The following is an 18,809-nucleotide window of genomic DNA, read 5'->3' as shown; positions in this document are numbered from 1 at the left end:
AAGTTGTGTCGCCCAGTTTCAGGTGCAACCTACCTTCTAGCAGTTTTCTTCGCTTTTCTGAACAAAAGAGAAGTACCTCTGTTTTTTCAGGATTTATCTTTAAGTTATGTTCTCTTGAGTAATCATTGATGGATTTTAGATCGTCATTGAGAGATGCTTCAGCTTCTGCTGGTTTATTGGGGTCAAAATAATGCAAAACCTGTTTATCATCTGCATATGACTGTGAATCTGAATTTTTGATTACCTGGAAAATGTCAAAAATGTATATTAGAAACAAAAGTGGTCCAATTATAGATCCTTGTGCTACACCAGATATCACAGTCTCAGCAGAAGAAAACTTGTTACCAATTTGTACGCGCTGTTGTCTATCTGTCAGGTAGCACCTGAAAAAGGAGACAGAGCATTCGTCAAAGCCCAGATATTTTAGTTTAGCACACAGTAAATCATGGTCTATCAGATCAAAAGCTTTAGAGTAGTCCAGGGAGACTAGGACAACGGCAATATTTTTGTCTAATGCCCTTATTATGTTGTCAGTTAAGTTCAGAAGAGCAGTAGTAGTACTATGTCCAGACCTAAAGCCTGACTGATGAACTGGGAGCAAATTATTAAGATTTAGGTAATTTAATACTTGTGTGTGAACAGTTCTTTCAAGAATTTTAGATAGGACAGGCAACAGGCTTATGGGACGAAGTTCATTCACAGCAGTTACTTTTCTGGTCTTAGGAACAGGAAGAATTATGGACTTTTTCCAGTCCTCTGGAAAATACCCAGCTTCTAGGCAAGAATTAACAATATGTGTCAAATGAGGTAGGATAGCAGGAAGGCTAAGCTTTATCATAAAAAGTGTCAAATTGTCATGACCAGAAGCATTGGACTTAATGGAATAAATATTTTTTTTCACTGAACTGGAATCTATCATATTAAATTGAAAGTGCAAGTTGTTCTTAAGTTTATTTGTGTTATAGAAATGTATTTTTTGGTCACATTTATTTGATTTTTTAAATACACTCAAAAAGTAGTCATTTGCACTATCAGGATTAACAGAGTCAAGTGGAAATTCACTATTAGAAGTTTTTGAGCTTACATTTACATTCATATTTTTAAGATTTTTCCAGAGTAACTTACTATTTTTTTGTTGTTCCAAAAAACTTAAATAGCCCTTTTTTTCCCTTCGAATAGAAGCAAGTGCAAAGTTTCGAGCCCGCTTATAAGCTTCAAAATCAGCTAATGACTTTGATTTTTTATATTTTAAGTTAGCCTTATCACGTTCCTTTAATATGGCCTCTAGAGCTGGTGTAAGCCAAGGTGCTGGGGGTTTATTAACGCGGACGGTCTTTATTGGTACATGTTTGTCAAATAATTTTATTAGGTTCTGTGTCAGAAATTGTACTTTGTCATCTATATTTGGAAAATAATATATGTTATCCCAGGGTATTTGTAAAAGCTCTGTATTAAAAAGGTTTTCATTAAAATGTTTGTAACTGCGGAATGATATTATTTTCTGGACTCTTTTAAGATTTGGTAAGCGTATATTACAAAATGCCAACTTATGGTCACTTATCCCGATAGCAGAGATGGTGCCAACATCCATAATAGCATCTGCATCACTAAAAAATAGGATCTAGTAATGTTGATACTCTATCAGTGACCCTTGTAGCCTCATCAATGGTCTGAGTGAAACCAAAAACATCAAATATGTCGGATATTGGATTATTGCTGTTAAAAAAATTAATATTTAAATCCCCTAGAACCGTTACATAGTCGGAGGTTGATATTATTTCTGGTAGAATATTGTCGAGTGCATTTGCACAAGCCCCAATATTATTCATAGTACGATATATGACCCCAGCAGTAATAGAGACCCTGTTTATATTAATTTTTAGCCACATATTTTCAAAACCATCTATACTTTCCTATGATTTAGCATTTGGGTTATCCAGCCGCCAATCATGGGATGTATTCCTCGTGCTGCTATCGCACGGTTGATTGAGTCATATGATGTATTGTCGAATGCTCCCTCAATGTCTAAGAAAGCTCCTAGGGCGATCTCTTTGTTGTTCAGAGATTGTTCGACCCTCTGGGTTATCTCGTGAATCGCTGATTCGCAAGATTTACCTGTTTGGTAGGCATAGTGGTGTCGATGTAGAGGGTTGACCCGTAATACATTGTCCCTGATATGCCTTTCTATGAGCTTTTCCTCTGTTTTTAGGAGGAATGATGTAAGGCAGATTGGTCGGATGGATTTAGGTTTCGCATAGGAGTCGCGTCCCGTCTTTGGTAGAAATACTACCTTTGCTTCCCTCCAACTCTCTGGTATATGCGCCGTGGCTAGACTTGCCCGCATTATGCCATCCATTCCGGGAGATTTAAATGGTTTGAAGGAATTTATCGCCCATTTAACCTTCTCGTAGGTTACTACTTTTTTTGCTAGTTCCCAGTGTTCCCTTTTGCCCCTGTTCGGAATGATAGGAGTTGGGTCCTGGGTATGTTCTGGTTGATGGAGAATTTTCGATCCCGGAAAGTGCGTGTTCAGCATTAAGCCAAGCGTTTCTTCCTCGGTTGTCGTATATTCTCCATCGGGTTTTAGACAAGAGCCTAGGGTTTGTTGTGGCCCTTTGCTTTGCTTTGTGGAGTCTAGCATATGCTAATAAAGGGTTAAACACTTCTTATTAATTTTAACCATTTTAAAAGGCCACTGCGCAAGATGCGATACTCTCTCTTATCTAATAAACATCAACTAAATGACCAAACAACGTTTCAAATGCGTAAACCCAATATCCACTAACAAGCCTAGACAAGTTTTACAGGATTACTAATGATTTTCTTAAAATTCACATTATCGAAATATGGGTTTGTTCACACTATAGAATTAACATAGAAAAATATTAGTGTTCACATTAATGAGTTGTTCATAAAATCGTAAGTTCACGTTACCGCGAGTATACTGTATAGTCAGTCATAAACATTTCAAATATTAGTAAATACTAAAATTGCACTTGACAAGATGTCATATCTTATATCAATTAAAATATAGTTGAAGAGCGGTTCAAAATGCAGTCTCCTATTCAAGAAATCAAAGCCTTTTAATAATTAAATGTGTTTATTTATGTGACTTAGTTTTTTTGTTGTTATGGGCTTGCTTGCTTGTTTTATGGCACTGCAACGAGGCAATTGCCAGCACAATTTGGAGCGACCTCGATGTTGACTGGCTCTGGACCAAATCGGGACCGCTGACTTGTACTTAATTACTTCAGACTTCCTTTATAGTGCTGTGTGGTACTCCTTCATTTGTAGTGATTAAGTCTATTAGTATGGACAAACACAATATAGGTAAATTCGACAAACATAAGACATCACAGGTTCTGGTATTCTACGGGAAAAGAAAACATAGACAAAACACGAATTGTTGAGCAGAACTATTATAACCGAATTCGATTTATATTCAAAAATGACATAATTAGATCAATTGACTCCTCATTTGGTTCAGACAAAACAGTATACATTGTTAAGGGGGTGGGGAAATTCCTTTTAACAAATTCTTTATACAGATCAATATAAGGAATGTAATTTATAGGACATTCCAGAAAGAGATGATTTAAGTCTTCAACAGAGCCACATTCACAATATTAAAGATAACCCTAATCTTAAGCTTATATAAATGCTCTTTAGTCAGACAATGGCCCGTCCGTAATCTGATTATTGTGGTTATATATTTTCGATTTTTGAAAGGTACAGTTGAAAACCATTTGGTTTTTGGGAAAGTATTTTGTATTTTAGAGTATTGATAGTTCTTACTATGTACTAAAGTTTTCCAGTATACTTTAAACTCATTACTCATATCATCCTTGATCAGGTTTAAAATTTCCATAGAATCCACTTTCATATCTTTAGGGACATTCAGGTCTTTACCTATTCTTGCCAATAAATCCGCCACCTCATTACCAAGAATGCCCGAGTGTCCAGGAATCCAAGCAATTCTTATGTCAAAATTGTTCTTATTAGCTAGAGAAATTAACTGCTTGGTTTTGATAGACCAGAAATCGTTTGAGGTTGATAGACCATATTTATTAATTTTTTGTATCGCGCTTCTTGAGTCTGAAAAGATTATTACCTTCTTCAAATGCTTATTTATAGCAACCTTTACAGCATCGTGTATAGCCACGCATTCTGCTTTACATATACTTATTGAGTCTGGGAGTCTAGATGAAAATTTATAGTCTATGTCCGGAATATATATCCCATAGCCTAATCTTTTATCTTTTTTTGAGGCGTCCGTGTATATATAGGTATAGGAGTTTTTAAATTTTTCTGTAGCAGTTAGGAAATATTGTTTTAACATAGTGTCAATCTTGTTCATTCCTAAGTCTAAGATTTTAATTGGATTGTTCAGGATATCAAAATCAATTCCATAGCATGCATAATTTGTATCTTTACTTATTCTGTTTAGGTAAGGAAGGAATTTTTGTAAGGCGAATATCAAATATGGAACGTTATCAGAGTTAATGTAAGTTGGCAATGTAATCATTTTTCTCCGGATTCTCTGCAAAATCTCTAGTATAAGATGATTAGTTATTGAGGTCAACCTTGCAATGTATTTATTTGCCAAGGTTTTTCGTCTCTGCTCCAAGTTTACCATTGCCGCTTCCGCTAATAAAGCCGCTTTAGGAGTCGATTTCATACAGCCCAGGCATATTCGCAATCCTTCAAAAAAGACTACATTCAATTTATTTAGACCCTTTTGGTTTACAGGTTTTAAAAATATCGAGCCAAAGTCCAGGTGGGATCGAATCATTGCTCCAAAAATTGTTAACAGGGTAAGAGGGTCAGATCCCCACCAAACCCTACAGACAGCGCGCAGAATGTTAAGTGCTTTTTTAGCCTTATCAGCTATATGGTCAATGTGAGTGTTCCACTTTAGATGTTCTTGCAGAATATGTCCCAGTTATTCAAATTATGGGCTTATTTATCAACCGACCTGAAAAACCATTTCAAATTATACAGAAAGAAAATCTGCATTTCAAAAGTGGTTGTTCTCAATAATGTAATATTTAAACAAATAAAGTAAGTGCCAAAAATACTAGTTTGGACATTTTTAAATAGGCAAAAAGCATTGACATTTTTAACCTTTCCTTACATTTATTTAAGAATAAAGTTAAAATATTTTTAAATAGTCAACCTTTCTATTGTCTTTAATTTTATTATTAGAACTTAGCCTGCATTATCTTTGTTTTTATTTTAAGTATGTCTGATAAATGTGAAAATGTCATCAAGTCTGTGATTGTTCAAATTTTTTTTATATTGTCAATGGTTAAATATTTTTACATAGAAATGGTTGTATCTTATCACTGTTAATAAAGTGCTATTATTATTTAAGTCATAAAAGGCAATTAAACTTATTTTTCCGCGATTAAAAATTACAATTTTCACCCTATCTTAAATTTAAAAAATTGTTTTTTTCTATGAGTATAAAACAAAAAGTACCAAATGCAGCATCATTGTTCTCAAAATATAATTTTCTATTGAAATACGGAATGATATACCAAGTGTCCCTTTTAAAATAAGCAAGTTAGTGTCACTTCCAGTTAAACAGGAAATGACGGAAAACAACTGGATATGTCAAAAGATGCTCTTATTAATTAAATCAACACACCAAATTTCATTTGTTTATCTTGACGAGTAAAATAGTTATTTAGTGTTCCCTTTAATTATGAGACAGTTTTACCACTAACCAAAACTCTTTATTTCGACTCTTGACAAGTGTTTCGCTACTACTATGTTAGCTTTTTCAGGAGAAGATTAAAACTAAATTAAAACTACTTACAAATGGCCTTATGTACTAATAATGTAACTAATATAAGGGATTGGACCTTTATCCCTGTTAAGTATATAAAAGATACCTATATACAAAAGTACCTATATCCTAAGCTACACAAAAAATATAACTTGATTTGAAAATTGAAAGTGCTTTTGAATATTAAATTTTTACATTTCAAGTGCAATTTCAAATGTATGCATTGTAGATTAACATGCATCTTGTATCATATTCTGATTAACAAAAACTTGAGATTAGATTAAATGTGTACATAAGAACAGATAGTGAGAGTGTATATTGAATTAATAATAAATTGAGTGTTAATTGAATGTTAAAAATATCCTTATTAAATAGTTAATACCCAAGTGGGGTGCAATCTATCTTTTTTAAAAATAATTGTTAAATTATATTTAATTTGTAACACTGTTATTATAAATTATTTCCCACATCAATATAGCATATCTTATAATTGAAGACGCAAGTGGATGGAGGATTCATATCACAAAAAAAATAATATGAGAAAAATAGGTTTAAAGTTTTCGATGTATTACTTTTTTTTGGAAGGTTTAAAAAAATACTGTCAACATATCTAAACAGATGTTTATTAAAAAATTTTAGTTATCTTTATTAAAAACGCAAAATATTTACTAATTTTTGTAAAAGTAATTTTAAAGTTACATAAGCCCTTTATTAATTAAAAAAAAAACAGAATTTTAATTTACAAAAATGGATGAATGATTTAAGTCACACCATAGGTAACATAGATCTTTTATCAAATAGGATATTATATAAATAAACCGAAACTCAAATTGATAAATGGTTTATAATTCTTTAAACTGTTCTTCGTTTTGCATTTTTAGTTTTTTTTGTCTTGGAGACATTTTCTGCATTATCAATGATTTTTTGATAAAAATATCGGAACTCCTCATGGACATAAATAAGTTGCTCTTTTAGGTTTAACATTTTTTCTGCTGAAATGATGTTAGTTTTGGATTTTATAATATTTAGTGTAAAATTCTCAGCCTTGATTCTCTGACACCTAGGTTTAAGAATGTCAACCTTATATTCTTCCACTCAAGCACACTTGCTGATTTAAGGTATTCTTTTTCTTGTTTACAAGGTGCATTTTTTCGGAAATATCCTCAATTTTTTTTAAATGATCTGTCATATCAAATACCACAGAGTTCTTAACACTTGCCGATTTGATAAGATCTCGATACTCTTGAGGAGTATAGATGTTGGCATGTTTTCGCAGTACCTTTTCTATACGACCAAAGTCCCAGTCAGAATCCATGTAAGAGTGCCCTACTTCAGGAAACTTATGGTCAATTGTTTTGCAATATCCTTTTAGAATAAATTATTGATAAAGGGTAATCATATTGAAATTCTTATTTTGGCCCGCGCATGAATCTGACCAAATAGTTAAGTAGTCCATGGTGTTTGAAACTGCAAACAGTTGAACGAATGTGTGCAGACAGCTACCTATTTCTAAACTCCCTTTCGTTGACACATCCTCACTGCTAACCGCATTTACTCCGAAATTATAAAGCCAGAGTTGTCTTAAGTAAAAACTTTTGGAGGTAGTTAATTTTGGCAAAGGCATCGTCTGCTGCAGATCCATAGTTAAATACACTGTATTGGGGCTTTTTTATGCATTCATCCTATCTCGTTTTTGTTGTTGATAAGCCTGCTTGTAATTTTCTTTATGCTCTTCATTGTCTAATCCTGCATCACATGTGCAGCAGGTGTCGCTTTTTGGCTGCCCAAAAGAAAGATTAAAGTGTTTTGAAAAAATGTTACTATAAGTGCACTGTTTCACCAAATATTTTTTAGGGAGCTTTTGTTCTTTACACGACTCTAGCTTATACATTTTTTGTAAATTTAGTAAAGGTGAGAGATATAATTTATTAATATTTTTATTCCTGGAGTAGCGGGACTGCTCTGATGGAAATTTTTGGATGTGAGAAATAATTAAATTTATTACTTCCTCTGAATGTTTGTGGGGCCTGTTTTTATGAACACCTCGTTTATCTGGAGTAGGCGCGGTGGAACCCGATTTAAGTTTGTTCTGAATCAGCTGAATTTTTTTAGCAGAAATTTGGTAGAGATTCATAAAAGCCGATTTACACACAAACCTTTCCTCCTTTTTAAAAGTAAGCCGATATTTAAAATAAATTGGTTGTCCTTTTGCCTGTCTGTTCTATGGCGTGCAACTGGCTGAATCAAAATACTACTAAATAGCTGAGCATTTTTGGAATTAATGTCTAGGGAATAAAACTTTTAAAAAATGCTTGTTCTAGCTTCCTTATCAAATTTGGAGTGACATTGCAATCTACGTTTGTCTCTTTTGCATAAAAGACCAACCTCAATCTTTTTACTTTACTTTCCTTTTTGCGACATATAACTCTCTCCCTTCTCCCTAGATATTGCTGCTTTTTTTCTTTTCCATTCATGTTTCCTTCTCTTTCTTGTTCAAGAAGTTTTTTCAGGCAACTCAAATACAGGGTGTTTCAGAACTATGGGATCAAACTTCTAGGGGTTGTTCAGTGCAACAGTAGAATCCATTTGAGTATAGGAACCCATGGCCGGAAATGCGTCACTACGCCATTCGGCCCTAAGACGCGTTTAAATTTAGAAAAAAATATTAATTACCTAAATAGGATCTGATGCATTTATTTTTACCTTTTGTATATGATACCATCACAACAATTGTTCAAAATGTCTTCCTCCAACTTCAATACACCGATTTAAACGCCGCACATGATTTCGGCGGACTACACTAAAAATTTGATCCTCGTTTTGAATGATTTCAAATACTGCTGTTATTTGTCCAATTAAGTCTAGCTCTGATTCTACTGGAGTTTCGTAGACTAAAGACTTTACATGTCCCCACAAGAAAAAATCGAGCGATGGTAAATCGGGTGACCTAGGAGGCCAAGAAACTGCTCCACCTCTGGCAATCCAACGGTGCCCAAACCGCTAAGCCAAATACTCGCGTATTTGTACAGCAAAGTGAGCCTATTAAATAATCATCAACAATGCCTGCCCATACGTTGACAGACCAACGATTTTGATGTTTTCTTGTTTTCTTGAACTTCCTGGAAGTGGTAAGGATAGAGTTGTTGCTCGTGTAGTACCCGCCAGACAGAAGCGTTACTCGTATTCATATTCTTAGCGACGTCACGTGTGCTATTTGATGGTTCATCGGTTCAACTCGCTGAAGCACCTCTTCTTCAAATTCGACCGTTCTTACGTTTCGAGCAACACCAGTATCATGCATCTTGGTCTTAAACATGCCTGTCTCAGCGAGCCGCCGATGAACCGCAATAAACTTTTTGTATCCAGGATACTGACGTTCGGGATAACGTTCATGATACAACCGCGATGCTGCTCGTGCATTGCAGTTTGTTGCTCCGTATGCCAAATGCATATCCGCCAATTCTTGATTGGTAAAGTTTTCCATTAGCAATAAATGTTTGAAAATAGTAAGCTATAAAATTTTTAAACATGACATTGAGAATTGACATTGATAAGCGTTGATTTTAAACAATTGCTGTTATGGTATCATGTACAAAAGGTAAAAATAAATGCAGCAGAGCCTATTTAGGTAATTAATGTTTTTTATAAATTTTAACGCGTCTTAGGGCCGTAGTGGCGTAGTGACGCCTTTCCGGACATGGGTTTCTATACTCAAATGGATTCTTCTGTTGCACTGAACAACCCCCAGAAGTTTGATCCCATAGTTCTGAAACACCCTGTATTTTTCCTTTTTACTCTTTCAACAGGATTCAAATCACTAAGTGGTTCTATTTGCATATCTGTTGCATCCGGATCTCTATTTTCTTTTTCATTCTGTTCTGCATTGCGTTTTTCCATTTCAATATTTGTAACTTTAACTCCAGATTCTACTTTTTTATCTTGTTTTCTGGCGTTCCCCTGGAGAATCAGAAAAGTCACTCCTATCTTCATCAGAGCTACTTGATGAACTATAGTTATCCGAAGAACCATTGTCAGAAAAATCTAAAAAATTATGTTGGTGTAGAAAATAAAAAGAAAATTAAAATAAAACTTTACCCATATAGTAATATATTTTAACAGGGGTCTTCATAGTTAAATCGGGATTTACTGGTGGAACGGCAATATGCGGAAGACATATAGTGTAATTTTCATCATTAAATTCTAAGGAAAAAATCAACCTCAAAAAACATAAATTCAGACAGATACTGCAGTGGCACTAATAAACAAGAATAGAGAACTTACCATTCAAATGTATTGGCTCTAAAGGACTAACAGTGTATTCAAAGGAGCTTGAGTGACTTAGATCCAAAAAGTTATTTTTTGTTTCATTATTTTGAACTGTTGGTAACGCCTGCGCCACATTGCCATTCCCTTCTAAATAAGGACAATAAAAAATAAAAGGGCACAAAAATAATTAAAGTGGGTATGTAAAATTCTTACCACTAAAATCACCTGGCGGTCTAAGGTCAAGGTATGGTTCTAAAACATCTGCGCTTAATATTTCAGGATCTTTATTCGGTAAAGTAGATAACATTGGGGAATTCATACTAACATTTTCGTGAATTGGGCCTAAAATATATTTTAATTTATTGGAGGTAAAAAAAAGAAACGAAATATATTATGTAAAAAGTTTAAAACATAATTAAGAATGGTTTTGTAGACGAACAGCAGCTAATACCTTTTGAAGCTGAGGTACAATCTCTTTCGAAAGGTTAATGCTCAGATATATTTGTAGCTCATCAATATCGGAATCTAAAAACACTAAATATATAGATATATTCAAACAAAACTTTTCTAATTTTTGCCCTTAATTTGCTATGACTCTTATGCCCTTAACTTACACAGATCCTTATAAATAAAGTAAAAATACTTAGCACTATTTTTGCATATGTTTTTTAAGATAAAAAAAACATTTCTTCAAGATTAAAACACGTTTAATTTTCAGGAAATTATAGATTATTATTCAAAACCCCTTCACTAAAAACTCAAAAATTTTTGATTATTTAAATTGTTGTTTTTGTAGCATTACTAGGGACTGCTGTATGATAAGCTTTTTCTAAAAACCTTGAGGTATATATACTTACCATTACAGACCATAATTTTTGCATGTTGCAGCATTAACTTTGTCCTTGATGACATATTTGCACTGTAGGAGTTTGATAATTACACATTTTAGCAATTTTCATACACAATATTATACTTTTTTGAAGAAAAACTGTACAATCACCAGGCACAAAATATAAACAAGCAACAAATCTAACCTCAATTTACGGATCTATGTACCGATTAATAAGGTCTAAAATAAAAAGCGACCAAGTTTAAATGGATAAAGGATTCATGTACATGCATCTCAATGGATAAAGGATCTAAGTCCAATATTTTGGTTTGTTTAGTGGATGAAGGAGCTATGTACATAAAAAAGCTGTACATAGATCTTTTATCAATTATTCATTGGAAAAAAATATGTACATCACTCCTTTATTAGCTAGATATTTTAGCTATTATTGATCGTAGAGACACAAAACCCGAATCAAAAGATAACTAGATATCTAAAATATAGGTCAAGCAAAAAACTAATTTTTTTTTTAAATGTTACATATATCCTTCATCCACTTGTGTTTTCAATTGATTCCACAACTTTTTTTTTTTTACTATAATCAATAATAATTGTAGAGTCCACAAGGTACAAATGGCTTGTTTGAAACATGATGTACATAATATTAATGCTCTTATTAATACACATTATTTACAACTGAAAAGTTAGCATAAATATTTCAATATTGAGCTATTACAAATATCTAATATTATAAAATAGAATTTAAGGATATTATTATTTCAAAAAGTTTGACTTTATTAATACTAAAATATTAATATATACTATTATGAAAGACTTAACTACCACTAAATATTCCCTGGAGCTACTTACCTATCATAAAATAAATAGTGATAACAAGAAAGCATTAATGAATCTAAGAGGAAATCTATTAATACTAATATTTAATTTAGAGGAAACAAGCACTTAAATTTTATTTTAAGGAAAGAAGAAAAAAATTATATATTGCACCCAAAAAGCAACACACAAAAACAAAAACTCAAAGCAGGCACATACACCTTTTCTGATATTTATCCCAGCAATATTTTTTAACAAACAAGTCAAAATTTGTTGTGCTAATAAAATTCCTAATATTATAAATTAAAAAAAAAAACAGGAAAATTTACAAACAAAAGATCTTTAAAATACAGATCTAGTGATTATGATAATGGGTATAGATAGGGTTGTGGATTTGACCGCTCAACTTTTTTTTGGTCAATTGACCCGTCAATTGATCGGACAATTAAAGCAAAATTCAATAAATGGACTGCAATATTTTAACATACTAGACTTTTTTTTGTTTACGTTTTAGAATGCGCTGAAACCATTTTGTGACGTCCACGTTATGGGACCTTTACGTTATCGAAAGTCTATTGTATATTCTAAAGGAATATCTTCCTATTATAAAGAAAATATAAAAAAATATCGCATACCACTAGTAGCTAATTTTTTTTATCTCATATACACCGCGTTCAATAACTAATACTTATTTCATATTTAGGTTGTAGCATCAGAGATATTTCTCTGTATCTAAAATATGGCTCCCTGCCCGTCATCAATCCAGATGGCGCCCCCTTCCCCTCAGAAGTTAAAAATATATCTAGACCCGAAAACTACAATCTGGAATTTAAGAGCAATAACAGTCAGGTCTACATCAACATGACGTCACCGGAACCTGGAGTTTATTATGCGGCCATGTTTCTGGCCTACGAGGACCCCAGATACAAAAAAATATCTCAGCAAGGTACTTTTATAAAAAAAATATTTTAATTCAGATACCTAACTAACTACCTACTAAAGATAAAATTAATGGGCTATTTGAGCTTTACTGTTTATTGCTTACATTTCGCAATATCGGTGGGATTATATTGTAGAAAAATATCTAAATACATCAGAAAAAATATTAAAATTAACATTATTTGTAATGACCTTGCTCCTGGTGACCTTTGCCCGCTTGTATTTTATTTGCTTTTCCAGACAAAAAAATCGATATCGATTTTTTTCTGTGTTAGGCGAAAGGAAACCCAGTTATAAATACAGCTATATGCGATGTATTACTTAAAGTTATGTGGTGTATACATGTGTCTAAGGTTTTTAGTATTTTTTGCGTGCATTTGTTTATTTGTGTATTAAAAGATTTATGTTTTTCTGGTGAGTGTTTGGATATAATCATTATAAATAATAATTTACTTGAAAATTTGCTAAATTAGAGAAAACTTAACTTGATATGATATGGTCCAGAATAGTTAATCATTTTGAAGGGCTTGTAAAATATTTAAAATGAATCCTGGCAGCTAATCATTTGTCGTAAGTACATTAAGAAGTTTAATGAATGAAGCTTTATTAAAAACTTAATTTTTAAATTTTGGTTTCGTTAGTATAATAAAAAAAACTCGGAACGAAAACCCTTATCTACTGACCTTGTATGTAATCATTTCCCATAAAAATATTTAAAACCATTATGGTTTTATAGTTTTTGTTTAATATTCATTTTAATTATTACAGTTCGTTAAGAATTTTATCACATTATTGTTATGCAGTCAAATCCTTGATAGTAAATTTTAATTTATTCAATTATTCCATGCAATGTAAGAAGTTTCCTAGCAACAGTTAAGACTAACGAAGAAAATCCATGAACTGATAAAGATCCTTTGCAAAAAATGAGACTTAACATATGAAATAGTTTTCTAACGTTATGTATATATTATAAACTAAAGTATTATGTTACCGACACCTGTCAAGATTTATTGTATCACCGCCTAATCTAGTCTCCTCTTTTTGATTACATTTAAAAGATGTAGTTGGTTCTGGCTCGTGGTGTTCCAAACCTAAGCCTGCATAATATGACATCATACATGTTCAGAGATTTATTTTTCCTTCTGTAGCTTGCAATGACTTATCAGTTATCTTTATCACCTTTTTTGGGCTACCGGTTTTGACTTGAGCTTTCCTGGTTGACTTAACTACTTTTTCATTTCCATAGTAGCCTTAACGTCTTGCTACCCGTACTAGAATTAGTTTATTCAACATGCTTATACTCTCTAGAATACCCAATATGTTCTTTTACTATACTGGAATTGACCTTATGGCAGCCTTTAACGCTGCTTGATTTAGTATTATTCCATAAATTCATGGTAGTATTTGTCTTAGGCTTATTACTGAATATGCTCCCTTTGAACCTTAATTGATTATTGACCTGTCTTTGTACCAGACTAGGTCTTCTTTTATTAAAAGGCCATCGACCAATATCTGATCATAGATTGAGTTGACCTCTTGAGCTTGCTTTATTTTCTAGCTCACAGCTTTTTTTAGCCCGTCTATGGGGCTTTGGCCTTGTTTGAGCATGTATTGGACCGCCTTTATTTCGCTTCTATGAAGCTGTGGATTGGCGGTAGATCTAGGAGCACCGCTATCGCTAGTCTAGGGGTTCTTCTTACGGCTCCGGTAACTCACAAGCATGCTACAAGGTTTGTAGTTACCTGATACCATGAAACTGGGAATTGTCCCATAAGCCATAGGCGAATGCCTATTCATGAAAAAAGAATAATTTTACACACTTGTTACATAAATAACTATTTTGCGATCAAGCCCCAATTTCTGATAAATAGTTTCCTGCAGGGACCCGTCATTCTTTGACCAAAAATAAAACCTAGGGTAAGATAAAATTAGCAAAAGCCCACTTTTGCACTCGAAACATTATTGAAAAAAAAAACGCAAACCAATACTAACTACATCGTGTCTCACCATCGAATCCCTAATCTAAATATTCACCTCGGCAAAACAAACATGCCATGCAAAAGCAAAATACCAAAATATAATCGACATATTTCACAGTATAGCCGAACCAGCGGAAAACTTTGTTAATTTAGCTGGCCGTTTTCTACACTCGACCATCCTAGGGAAACTGCCAGTCCTCGGGCAGTACAGCTGCATTTTTCACCAAGATCGAACGATCTTATTATATCTCTTGATCTTAACCATCAATTGAAAGACTGGGTACACAAAAACCCTTGTGGCTATACTACCACTCTGGTACTGGATGATCTATCCGTGTGGCTACAACCACCTCCCATAAGACTACGCCCTTCTCGCAAGTCCTCCATTTCGCATTGATCGTTAAACAAGGTAGACACCACCCTAAACGGACTCTAAACTTGGGCAAAAGTTTCTTACTTGTTCCAGAGTTTGCTACACTAGAAATCAATACCAGAACTAAATCACCATTACTATCCTTGTCAGCTTTCCGGCGTGATTTATCATAATATCTCTTTTCACGCGCTTGGTCCTCTGTGATGTGCTTTTTCAATTTATCCCTAAGCTCAGTCAATCAAGACGTTCTACACTGGTCTCCATTTCAGCTAACAGAACTGCTTGTGCCATAGGTCTCGGTTGGTATCCCATTAAGGCTTCAGACGGTGTTTGGTTTATGCTCTAGTTAAAAGCGGTGTCCATCGCGCTTTGTACTTCCTTCACATCAGTACTGTCACACTCAGTACTGTCGGTATCAGCGCTTGCGGTAGCCAAGGCACTTAGAATCGTCCGATTGTACCTCTCGCACTGCGTTGGCACGTGGCTATCAAAAGCCTGCAACAAATGATCATTATCACAGCCTCTCTGGGGATATATACCAAATTTCCTAAAATACATGCACTTCAAGAACTTTCTCTGAACGCCTTCAACCATTGCCACCCAGATACTGCGGGGGACCAAATCACGGTTCCATACCACAAGATTGGCAAAACTAAGCTATCAAAAAGATGGACTCACTTCAACACTTAGCTCCTTGGTGGTTCTAACTATAAATTCAGAAATTTTTTGAGCATTTTCTACTTTAGATAAAATGTGGTTAGAAAATTAAAGAATCGGGTCAAAAGTCGCTCCTAGATCCCTCTGCTGGGGTGTTCTTTGAAGTTGTTCACCATTAAAGGTGTAATTAAAAATTATGGGATTACTATTTAGGGTGAATGCCATACAAGCACATACTTACTCACATTTAATCTGAAGCTATTTAATTCGCAAAATTGCCTGACAATCATTCTCAGACTGAATCTGAAGGAAACACTTGAAATCATCAGCAAACAATAATCCCTTTGCTTAATATTGCAAGTCAGACTGTTGACAGTAGTCAAAAACAAGAGTGGTGCAAGATTGGAGCCCTGTGGAATACCAGAAGTACTAGAAGTAAGTGAATTCATTACATCCTTGATTTTACAGGTTTTACAGAATAGTTTAAAAAGAATGAGCCGTGAACGCACTTCTTTCATCACTAATTATTATTCTAGTCGATACTTCAAATAAACAAAATGCTAAAATATTCGCACTACTGGTTTAGTCTTTTGTGACTTTACTGCTTCAATGATGACAAACTTGCTAAAGGCATCAACTATTACCAACAAAAGTTTATTTCCCCGGGAACTAGTCTCAAACGGTCCTACATGGTCCGTATGAAAGGGCATGTCAACTTTTTCGATGGGGTATAACTCTCCTTGTTTCTTACCATGGCACTTTTTGTAATACGAATATTTTAAACACGATTGTACATACTTTGTCACAAAACGTCGCATTTTAGCAAACCAATAATCCCTTTTAAATATATTCTCAATGCCTGAATGACCCGCCTGATTATGACACAGTCAGCACACCTGCCATCTCACGTTCCAGGCATATTTACCATTTTCTAACCTTCGACAAACTCGTTCATTTTTTAACTCATATTCATCAAAATATCTCTTCGTGATATTTTTTCTTTTTGAAGTGGCCAAAATATCTCTAATTCGAAGTAACTGCTCATCTTACAGCTGAGCGGCTAATATCCAATCACTTCCCGTCAAATCAGCCTGGTTAACCTCTGAAAAATCCACTGGTTGTCTACTCAATATATCAACGTGTGACATAACTGCTCCAGTCCGATACACGATTTCAAAATCGAAGTCCTGAACTTCGAGCCACTACTTCGCTACTCTCGGTATCTGGTCCCTTTTTGAAAACGTTGTTCGCAAGGCACTACAATCGGTTACCAACTCTTGCCCAGGAGTAGCCTGGTAAGTCGCTGCATCAAGTAACAATTTTGAAAAAGGGAGAGGTTTACGAAACTGTTTTACCAGCTCCTTTTTCAAGGACTGCCGGTCAATATTCAAATATTGTTGACTATCATACCATTGTCTAGCCATTCCGCGAAGTCGATTCGCAACAATCCTCACTACTATCTTATCACTCCACTCATAAGACTGCCACATTATCCACCCGCGACACACAAGTTTCAATTTGTAAATCACCAGTTTGTGGGTCAAATATAGGCACAAGCGATTCATCATTACTCGCCAAACTTTGCACCAAACTTTGAAGCACTATTTTCTATCCTCGCTAAACGTTTTTTTAGCCTTTTCACCTGACGCCGTGGTTCATCAGAAGACGTATCGGTCGCCGAACTCGAAGACGAACTTCGCGATGACGAACTGAAGCGACTATATCGCTTCTTTTCACTTTTTTTCGCGTCACGCGTTCTTTTCGAACGACTCATAACTACGATTTTTTTTCTTAGCGTCTGGTCACTAAATACACTGTAAGAATCACCACTTAGTCAAACAGCCCTTGGGTAATCCCGCTTCTGAAATTTGTAAGATAAAATTAACAGAAGCCCAATTTGGTACTAGAAACTTTATTCAAAAAAACACAAAGTACTGGACTAACTATATCGTGTCTCACCATCGACTCTCTAATCTAAAAATTCACCTCGGCAAAACAAGCATGCCATGCAAAACCAAAATAGCAAAATGTAATAATTGACACTTTTAGCTGGCCGTTTTCTACCCTAGGTATTTCACAAACGGTTTTGAGCGGATTTAGCGACAAGCCTTCATCCTTGCACCATTGGTCAATTATTCATCAGCATCCGTAGTCCAGGACGATTAGACTTTCTCTGCTGAAAAAATCCCATCTGGCTGAATTTTTTACCAGAGCTTCTTTTTGACATTACAAATCATCCCTCAAAAGTTCCCATGAATCCAAAATAAATAGGATTTTTTATTTAGTCATCAGTGTGAAATGATGCGACATCTTCCAAGTCTTCCCCAACTTCATGTGTTGAGCACAAAAAATTCATTGGATCTAAATTTTCATCAAATTCAATGTTTTTGGACTCTTCATTGTCCGATTTTATGTTTAAACAGGATTGTCCATGGCAGTAGCCGCAAATCGGAGAGCAGTGTAGTCCAAGTTTCCTACATCCGTAATTAGCTCCACAACCTTTCGTACAATTACAAAAGATTGTGTTTAATAAAACATCAGGAGCAGGTGGCAATAATGTTTGTATTGGCTGTAAATAATTATCAACCATGGTCCCCAATCCAATGGATTCAAATTCTTACCAAGCCAGTTCTGGACTTGATAATAAACACGACATAAATGTGATTGAGCTGCACTCGCTGTCGGTGGTAGCATTGAAAGTTTAACAGCGTTATCGTATCTTATTATGTGAATGGTATTATGACCATCGATTGTATAAACATTAATATCAGCATTATCAGCAGCGAATTGCATCAATGTTCCAGTTTCAGGTGGTAATATGAACAGTTGAGTGTATCTTTATATGATGATGATAATCCCAAGCTTGACAATATGTCAAGAATACGCCTAGACCCGAATCTTCTATGTAGAAAAACTGATAAGCCAATTTGTAAACGCGATATGACGGATCGTGGTCGCACTGCTGACATAATGCAATGACTCAAAGCAGTACACTTTAATTTCAGTCGCTCCAGCTTTCCTTTTTTATTTTTAATGATAATTTGTTCCAATAAATATTGCAAACTTTCAGGAATATCTTTATTAATATTGCCGAACATTTGATTTGTAGGAGGATAGTAATCGCTATTAATAGGTGTGGAT

The 18,809-nt window shown here is 34.3% G+C and overlaps 1 protein-coding gene across 2 annotated transcripts in view; it reads left to right on the top strand.

The window, feature by feature from the left end:
- LOC126744731 (post-GPI attachment to proteins factor 6) overlaps positions 1 to 18,809 on the top strand; it is an 86,932-nt gene that overhangs the window by 18,797 nt on the left and 49,326 nt on the right. Inside the window, exon 2 of one of the 2 annotated variants that reach the window (XM_050452263.1) lies at positions 12,424 to 12,666. In XM_050452263.1, the coding sequence (XP_050308220.1) occupies positions 12,424 to 12,666 (243 nt within the window). Of the gene's footprint in view, positions 1 to 12,423; positions 12,667 to 12,974; positions 13,074 to 18,809 lie in introns of those variants that run through there. The other variant, XM_050452264.1, reaches the window with a different exon arrangement.

The sequence above is a fragment of the Anthonomus grandis genome, chromosome 14, assembly GCF_022605725.1.
Source record: "Anthonomus grandis grandis chromosome 14, icAntGran1.3, whole genome shotgun sequence".
Lineage (NCBI taxonomy): Eukaryota > Metazoa > Arthropoda > Insecta > Coleoptera > Curculionidae > Anthonomus > Anthonomus grandis.
Note: the sequence above shows the minus strand (reverse complement) of the source record. Positions and strands in the feature narration are given on the sequence as shown.